Source organism: Thalassophryne amazonica, unplaced genomic scaffold, assembly GCF_902500255.1.
Source record: "Thalassophryne amazonica unplaced genomic scaffold, fThaAma1.1, whole genome shotgun sequence".
Classification (NCBI taxonomy): Eukaryota; Metazoa; Chordata; class Actinopteri; order Batrachoidiformes; family Batrachoididae; genus Thalassophryne; species Thalassophryne amazonica.
The window spans coordinates 46,461-55,594 of NW_022986371.1; the positions used below are offsets into that span (position 1 = coordinate 46,461).

Consider the following 9,134-nt stretch of genomic DNA (forward strand, 5'->3'; position numbering starts at 1 on the left):
GGGCAACTGTCTGTTGTGATCTGGCGCTATATAAAAAAAAAGTTGATTGATTGATTGATTTCTCTACCATAAGCCGTCTCCAAAGGCGTTTCAGAGAATTTGGCAGTACATCCAACCAGCCTCACAACCGCAGACCACGTGTAACCACACCAGCCCAGGACCTCCACATCCAGCATGTTCACCTCCAAGATCGTCTGAGACCAGCCACTCAGACAGCTGCTGAAACAATCGGTTTGCATAACCAAAGAATTTCTGCACAAACTGTCAGAAACCGTCTCAGGGAAGGTCATCTGCATGCTCGTCGTCCTCATCGGGGTCTCGACCTGACTCCAATTCATTGTCGCAACTTCGCACAGCCATTGAAGAGGAGTGGACCAACATTCCACAGGCCACAATTGACAACCTGATCAACTCTATGTGAAGGAGATGTGTTGGACTGCATGAGGCAAATGGTGGTCACACCAGATACTGACTGGTATCCCCCCCCCAATAAAACAAAACTGCACCTTTCAGAGTGGCCTTTTATTGTGGGCAGTCTAAGGCACACCTGTGCACTAATCATGGTGTCTAATCAGCATCTTGATATGGCACACCTGTGAGGTGGGATGGATTATCTCAGCAAAGGAGAAGTGCTCACTATCACAGATTTAGACTGGTTTGTGAACAATATTTGAGGGAAATGGTGATATTGTGTATGTGGAAAACGTTTTAGATCTTTGAGTTCATCTCATACAAAATGGGAGCAAAACCAAAAGTGTTGCGTTTATATTTTTGTTGAGTGTAATAACAATGACTGAACAATGGTGGAAATTAGATCAATTCAGGCCAACAGCATCGGAATAACAGATCCTGTTTTTTAGGGCCCAAAAGTAACTGGACACGTGTCTGCTCCTTCCTTTATGATGTCTACCAGTCTCTCTTTCAGTGTGACTGGTAGAGGGGCTACGGACAGGAAGGCAGCAGCCATGGACAAGACTGCCAACACTCCAAAATGCTTTAATGCATCATCAAAGAGACAGAACACTGACTGACACTTCATGAGAAGAGAACCTTCAGAGACTGGATGGTTCGAGTCCTCTGGACTGAAGACTTGAGACCACAAACAGTCCAGACTCTGTCACAAAGACTAAACATCACTTTAATGCAGGCAAAATCATGGTCACATGAACGACCTGGGGGGCGTGGTCACCAAGGAGGGAGTGGTCACCACGGCGGACCAGGACAGATGGAGGTCCTGGTCAAAATCATGTCCACCTCAGACTGCGTAGCACCCTGAAAGTAAGAAGAGGACAGAGATACCAGTAGAACACAAGCCCCACCCAGAATTATGTAAAAGATCTAAAGTGTCCAATCAGAGTAAGTGTCCCAGAGGAGGAGGAGGAAGCAGCCTGTATCAGACTTTGTTGTTTTGCGTTACTCACGGAGATGAGTCGCTGTATGGCTTTGGGCGCGGTCAGGAGCCTCCGAACACAATCGTGAACTTCCTCCCACACTCTGTGAGACCTGGACTCAGACCTGACCACAGAAACACCCACAGAGGCATCAGTTCCTGGTGCCCTTCATAAAAAAAACAACAACAACAAAAAAAACGGCAGCTCGGACCTCGTCGGTGCTCGCGGCGAGGATGTCTGACCACAGGACACTTCAGTTCCTGGTCCTCCATCCGACGGCATCAGTCCGTCTGCGGGAGACGATGGTGTAGCGTCCTGTTTGTTTTTTGGCTTTTCTTTTTTGTTTGTTTGTATGTTTTTTAACACATTTTCAATTCAATTTTACTTTATGTTATTTATACAGCACCAAATCACAAGCTGCCACAAGTAAGGTCTGACCTCACCAACCCCCAGAGCCAGAACACAGGCGCCAGTGGTCATGAACAAACACTGTCTGATGATGTGAGGAAGAAACCTCAAGCAGACCAGACTCAAAGGGGCGACCCTCTGCTTGGACCATGATACAGACACAATAGACAAAACAAATATACAGGAAAGTTTTGTCTTTTCTTTCTATCTGCACCTGCGCAAGTGACGTATCAGTCCAATGCGCAAGTGACACGTGCACTGTGATGCCTGCTGAGGCTGCCGCTGTCACTCCTTCCTCCTCGCTCGCTGCTCAGCGAGGCCTTGGTTCCTCTCCTGCTCCTCTGCGCACCTGTTCTGACAGTAAGGTTCCAGGTTACACGGTCCTCTGCTCGCCGCTCCCACGTGTTGACATTGATGCTGCACATCTTCATGTCTTTCTTGCAGACATCCTTGAGGTCCAGGCGTGGTCGACCAGCCAAACGAGTGCCCTCTGCCAGCTCACCGTACAGTCGATCTTTAGGAATGTGGTGCTGATCCATTCTCCTGACGTGGTCGAGCCAATGAAGGCGCCTTTAGCCAAGACTGGTGAACACGCTGCTCATGTTGGCGCGTTCCAAGACCTCTGTGTTGGGCACCTTGTCCTGCCATCCGATGTGCAGAATTCATCTAAGGAACCTCAGATGGTAGCTGTTGAGCTTTCTCTCATGTCTGGTGTAGGTGGTCCATGCCTCGCTACCGTAGAGGAGTGTGCTGAGCACGCAGGTCTGGGAGACGCGCAGTTTTGTCTTCTTAGTCCCTGGTGCCCTTCATAAAAAAGTGAACTACCTGGCAGTGCGATCCTGACACGCCCTCCACGCTGCCGATGCATCAGGACGTTGGCTGTGGGTGGAGTCGATGTGCGTTCCTGATGAGCCGCACTCGTCCTCAGAAATCCGTTCATCCTGTCAAAGAACACAACAAGAAAATAACAGACTTTTTTTCATGACATCTTTGGTCATATCTTGTTATGAAAAGAGCCACTCCCCTTTGTCCTAGTACACGCCCACTTTGTCTCTCAAAGAGACAGTGAGACTGATGGTGGCCTTACTGGTCACCAGTGGACAGGAGTCCAGAGGGATCCATTGAGGGTCTAAATGCTCAGAGCCGGGTCAACTTACACGCCACAAGGTGCTGACCGAGTCCCAATCAGCTGGACCGGGTGCCATGCAGTCCAGACTCTGGGTGTTTCCAGGACTCACTGGAGACACAGACTGGGATCTGTGTGGATCTGTCCCATGTCCCTCTCTGTCCACTGAGGTACCTCGTCTCCCTTCCACAGTTTGAGCCCTTTCATGAGAAGAGGTCTGGGATCGGCCGCGGCGGGTTCTACATGTCTTTAGCACCGGGTTCGGGAAAAAAAACAAAAACAAAGAATGTGACATTTTGAATTCACCATGTGAGGTCTGTCCAGATAAAAACCACAAGTCGGGGTTTAGAGGGCGTGAGGTCTGTCCATATAAAAACCACAAGTCGGGGTTTAGAGGGCGTGAGGTCTGTCCATATAAAAACCACAAGTCGGGGTTTAGAGGGCGTGAGGTCTGTCCAGATAAAAACCACAAGTCGGGGTTTAGAGGGCGTGAGGTCTGTCCAGATAAAAACCACAAGTCAGGGTTTAGAGGGCGTGAGGTCTGTCCAGATAAAAACCACAAGTCCGGGTTTAGAGGACGTGAGGTCTGTCCAGATAAAAACCACAAGTCGGGGTTTAGAGGGCGTGAGGTCTGTCCAGATAAAAACCACAAGTCAGAGTTTAGAGGGCGTGAGGTCTGTCCAGATAAAAACCACAAGTCGGGGTTTAGAGGGCGTGAGGTCTGTCCAGATAAAAATCACAAGTCGGGGTTTAGAGGGCGTGAGGTCTGTCCAGATAAAAACCACAAGTCGGGATTTAGAGGGCGTGAGGTCTGTCCAGATAAAAACCACAAGTCGGGGTTTAGAGGGTGTGAGGTCTGTCCATATAAAACCACAAGTCGGGGTTTAGAGGGCGTGAGGTCTGTCCATATAAAAACCACAAGTCGGGGTTTAGAGGGCGTGAGGTCTGTCCATATAAAAACCACAAGTCGGGGTTTAGAGGGCGTGAGGTCTGTCCAGATAAAAACCACAAGTCGGGGTTTAGAGGGCGTGAGGTCTGTCCAGATAAAAACCACAAGTCGGGGTTTAGAGGGCGTGAGGTCTGTCCAGATAAAAACCACAAGTCAGGCTTTAGAGGGCGTGATGTCTGTCCAGATAAAAACCACAAGTCGGGCTTTAGAGGGCGTGAGGTCTGTCCAGATAAAAACCACAAGTCGGGGTTTAGAGGGCGTGAGGTCTGTCCAGATAAAAACCACAAGTCGGGGTTTAGAGGGCGTGAGGTCTGTCCAGATAAAAACCACAAGTCAGGCTTTAGAGGGCGTGAGGTCTGTCCAGATAAAAACCACAAGTCAGGCCTTAGAGGGCGTGAGGTCTGTCCAGATAAAAACCACATGTCGGGGTTTAGAGGGCGTGAGGTCTGTCCAAATAAAAACCACAAGTCAGGGTTTAGAGGGCGTGAGGTCTGTCCAGATAAAAACCACAAGTCAGGGTTTAGAGAACGTGAGGTCTGTCCAGGGTAAAAGTCAGTCAGTGAGCGAGTCAGTGAGAGAGTGAATCAGTGAGCGAGTCAGTCAGTCAGTGAGCCAGTGAGTGAGTTAATCAGTGACAGAGCCAGTGAGACAGTGAATCAGTCAGAGAGCAAGTCAGTCAGTGAGCAAATCATTCAGAGTCAGTGAGCAAGTGAATCTGTCATTGAGTGAGTGAGTCAGTCGGTGAGCGAGTCAGTCAGTGAGCAAGCCAGTGAGTGAGTTAATCAGTGACAGACCCAGTGAGAGAGCGAGTCAGTCAGGGAGTGAGTCAGTGAGTGAGCTTGTTAGTCAGTGAGAAAGCAAGTGAGTCAGTGAGCAAATCATTCAGTGAGTGAGTCAGTCAATGACCGAGTCAGTCAGTGAGCCAGTCAGTCATTGAGTGAATCATTCAGTGAGTGAGTCAGTGAATGACCGAGTCAGTCAGTGAGTGAGTCAGTGAGCGAGTGAATCAGTGAGTGAGTCAGTCAGTGAGCGAGTCAGTCAGTGAGCCAGTCAGTCATTGAGCGAATCATTCAGTGAGTGAGTCAGTGAAAGTCAGTGAATGACCGAGTCAGTCAGTGAGTGAGTCAGTCAGTCAGGGAATGAGTCAGTGAATGAGTGAGTTAGTCAGAGAGAGCAAGTGAGTCAGTGAGCGAATCATTCAGTGAGTGAGTCAGTCAATGACCGAGTCAGGCAGTGAGCCAGTCAGTCATTGAGCGAATCATTCAGTGAGTGAGTTAGTGAAAGTCAGTGAGTGAGTCAGTGAGCGAGTGAATCAGTGAGTGAGTCAGTCAGTGAATGAGCGAGCGAGCCAGAGAGCGAGTCAGTCAGTGAGTGAGGTTACCGTGAGGACGTTGGGGTGAAGGTTGACTTCTGCATCGGCTGAGCACTCAGTGATGGTTGTCCTGCTGGAGAACTCCGACCTTGGAGCAATACCCTGGAAACAGAGCACACATGGAACTGGACTACCCTCAAACACCAGGTTCTGATCCCGGACCCTTACTAATGCAGCACAAACCGCCATCTTTTGTAGGAACATCGTCAAAGTACACGTACTGGAAAGTGAGGCGCTCGGGTCATCAGAACCTCTCGGTCCATTCCGGAGAAGGAAGGAACCAGCTTAGGTTCTGGGAATAAGAAACATCGAGCGTTGTCTTCAAAGCAGGCCAGAGCTTCGCCCGCTGCAACACACAAATGTCTGTGAACATCTGGAAGTTTAACTTAAAAAAAACCCACTGATGAGTCAGACTGGCGGTGTGCAGCCACAGAGTGTCACCTGGAGGAACCAGCTGCACCAGCTCGATCCGGACCACTTCATCTGAGAGGAAAGCAGACGGTGAGATCCCCACAACCTCCTCTGGTTCCAAACGTTCAGAGACGTCTGAGCCCCTGCGGCACAAGTGGCACTTCCCTGCAGAAAGCTTTAACAAAGGACAATTCAGTGATCTTGACCTTTGACCGTTTGACCCTAAACTCAATAGGGTTTGTGGGGTCACTGGAGGTGAAGCACACCCCAAGTGTGGAGACAATTGGTTCAGTCCAACTGAAATTATCTCACTGAGAAGTTCAATGTCAGAAAATGGACAAAAAGGTCGACCCTGACCAATCAGTGGAATTCAGCCCAATTACAAAAAAAGAGACAAAACTAGTATGTGATGACAGTTCTTACTATTCCACACTATTTTATATCAGATTACACACTCATTTTGTCTGGGATTTTTACATTTGGCTCAATTGCATACGTCTCCAGGAAGCTAAAATTTCTCTGTTGAAATGTCAAAGCTGTCTTCTGCTGATGAGGGCGTTCAGGACGTGGGACATCCTGGTGACTGCACACTGGACTCCGCTGTCCACTTTCACCTACTTTTACACAGGGTCACCCCCAAAATCCCATGATTCACTTTTGTTGGATCACGATTTATTCTGACCTCCGGGGCTGAGCAGGTTCTCGGTACCACTTAAGGATGACATTTACAGTCCTGTCTCAGTGGACTCTGGTCGAGACAAAAATGTAGGGTGGCCATCCAGCTGAAAAGTTTCAGCACATCACAAACACCATCATCGAAATCAAAAAGTTACGACCTCACAACCAACTTAAAACCTTGACTTCAAACCACATCACCATGACAACAGAGACGGACATCATTGTCAGACTTACACTGAAGCAGGACGGAGACGTCTGCAGGGTCCACAGCGTGTCGGAAAATCTGTGCACACGCATGCACGCACACACACACACACACACACACACACACACACGCGCACACACACACACACACACACACACACACACACACACACACACACACACACACACACACACACACACACACACACACACACACACACACAGTCATGTAAAATACAAACAAACCCACAAACTGGATTCAGAGTGACAGGAACTGAAGTTAAACAAGTCCAGGTTAAGGTGAAGTCTTGGTAACAGGGATGGAAAGGTTTGCAGGTTCTGATCCACAAAGCGTCCCCTGAGTGGTTCTGGTTCCTGACGAGGAGCGGGCCATACTTTTTCAAAGGTCATCTTCTCGTGCAGCAGCAGAGGGAAGACAGCCGCCAGGCGTTGGGACTGACGGTACTGACCCAGGACACACAGACTGAGGTACACGTCATCTTGGCCCGGAAGGTGAACTCCAGGACACGAAACCTGCAAATACACACAAGAACCTTTGTGCCGACCTGCCCGCTGCACAACGGTAACCGACTTTGTCTCCAAACCATCCAACCTGAGCTTTCCCTCTGATATGTTCATTCTTAATCCTGTCCATCCGTCAGCCTGTTCATCACCACTGCAAACAAGAAAGGACTCAGAGCTGATCCTTGGTGTAATCCCATCTGCACCTTGAATGAGTCTGTCATTCCTTGTACATGTCCAGCACTACCCTCACAAACTTCTCTGCCACTCCAGACTTCCTCATACAATACCACGACTCGTCCTCTAAATCCACAAACACACAATGTTACTCCTTCTGACCTTCTCTGTACTTCACCAGTATTCTCAGAGCAAACATTGCATCTGTAGTGCTCTTTCTCAGCATGAAACCATACTGCTGCTCACAGATTTCACCTGTTTTCTAAGCACTCTGCACATCACCCTTGTTCTTAAAAATAGGAATCAGCACACGTCGTCTCTGCTCCTCAGGCATCCTCTCACTTTCCAAGATTTTTTGAAACAATCTAGTTAGAAACTCCACTGCCATCTCTCCTAGACATTTTTTCATACCTCCAGTGGAATGTCATCAGGACCAACTCTTCTTAGCTGTCCTCACTTCCTGATTTCCTTCCCCATCACCTGTTCCCTTCACCAACATGTCCACTGAAGTCCACTCCAGTCACCACTCTTTCATGCTTGGGTTCACTCTCCACCTGTGGGGCATATGCACTGATGACATTCATCATCTCCCTGTCAGACTCTCACTTCACCTCCAACACACTCGTCCTTTAAAATGACCATGTCTCCTCCCATCCACACCATCAGACAACTTGAACCCTCTTCTTGACCTTAAATCATCATGCAGGTCATCAGAAGTAAAACAACAATCGGTGACAAAGATCGAAGCAACCTAAAAATATGTATAAATCCTCAGTTTGTGGTACTACAAAGTTTTTCACAGCGACACAAAACAAACACAATTACAATAATATGAACAGAAAGATGATACAAATAAAAATAAAACCTTTTTATCGGCACACATTTAAATACTAATGAGACATTCTTACCGCCCCAACTGTTACTTCTGCCAACACTTTGAGAGCTTTACCCGACATTGACCGCCGGCCAGCTGCAGCTCATTAAAAACTGAGGAGGCATCAACTTACTTCGTTACCACGGATACCACAACACCAGGCCTCAACAGGGTCCCGCCCACCCAAGCAGAAAACATTTACCCCAGGAGTCTTGGTGGCTTCCCTCACTTGTATCTACACTCAGTTTACAGACTGATTTATCATACTCTTCCACCAGTCTTCTCAGGACTAAAGGAGGACATGAAGCAGATCTGGCAACTTGCTTCTGACGGATTGTTTGTTGCTGTGACGCTCTGAACTTCACACGGTTGTATACGCTTCTTTTATTTCTGTTTAGCACTCTTCTGGTTATTAATTGTATCTGCTCTGAACGTTATTTAACAACAGTGCTGTTGTGAATTGCTAGCGGTTAGCATTCGCTAGCGGTTAGCTTTCGCTAGCTAGGTCAACACCTCCCCTCTCCGTTGTTACTTTTTACAAATGTTTCTTTTCTACCCGTTTAATACTTCTGTTCTTTTATTCAGTTGAGCTGCTGTGAATTTTAAGTAATTATTTTACTCCTGTGTAAAATCTTAGGAGCGGCTAGCATTTTCGTTAGCGGTTAGCTTGCGTTAGCTATTTCGGACCCAACCAACCAACCAACTTTTTTTTTTATATAGCGCCAAATCACAACAAACAGTTGCCCCAAGGCGCTTTATATTGTAAGGCAAGGCCATACAATAATTAGAGAAAAACCCCAACGGTCAAAACGACCCCCTGTGAGCAAGCACTTGGCAACAGTAGGAAGGAAAAACTCCCTTTTAACAGGAAGAAACCTCCAGCAGAACCAGGCTCAGGGAGGGGAAGTCTTCTGCTGAGACTGGTTGGGGCTGAGGGAAAGAACCAGGAAAAAGACATGCTGTGGAGGGGAGCAGAGATCGATCACTAATGATTAAATGCGGAGTGATGCATACAGAGCAAA

General features: G+C 48.0%; 1 protein-coding gene across 1 annotated transcript; it reads right to left on the reverse strand.

Annotated features, from left to right (window-relative positions):
• Positions 1–1,203: 1,203 nt before the first annotated feature.
• spata6l (spermatogenesis associated 6-like) lies at positions 1,204–8,538 on the reverse strand. Its single transcript, XM_034165644.1, has 9 exons — positions 8,147–8,538; positions 6,936–7,073; positions 6,570–6,618; positions 5,688–5,729; positions 5,468–5,592; positions 5,247–5,348; positions 2,625–2,740; positions 1,422–1,515; positions 1,204–1,272 (listed from the first exon to the last, which is right to left on the reverse strand). Exons 1-9 carry the CDS (start codon positions 8,192–8,194, stop codon positions 1,204–1,206), a joined length of 783 nt encoding a protein of 260 aa, XP_034021535.1. The 5' UTR covers positions 8,195–8,538.
• Positions 8,539–9,134: the final 596 nt, after the last annotated feature.

What these genes read in the sequence shown, in the direction of transcription:
- spata6l (XM_034165644.1), bottom strand. Translation starts at nt 8,194, where the DNA reads ATGTCGGGTAAAGCTCTCAAAGTGTTGGCAGAAGTAACAGTTGGGGCG. An exon ending in ACGTCCTCACGGTAACCTCA is followed by an intron (nt 2,741 to 5,246) that starts CTCACTGACTGA and finishes GTTCTTTGACAG; the next exon opens with GATGAACGGATTTCTGAGGA. An exon ending in TGTCAGGATCGCACTGCCAG is followed by an intron (nt 1,516 to 2,624) that starts GTAGTTCACTTT and finishes TTCTGTGGTCAG; the next exon opens with GTCTGAGTCCAGGTCTCACA.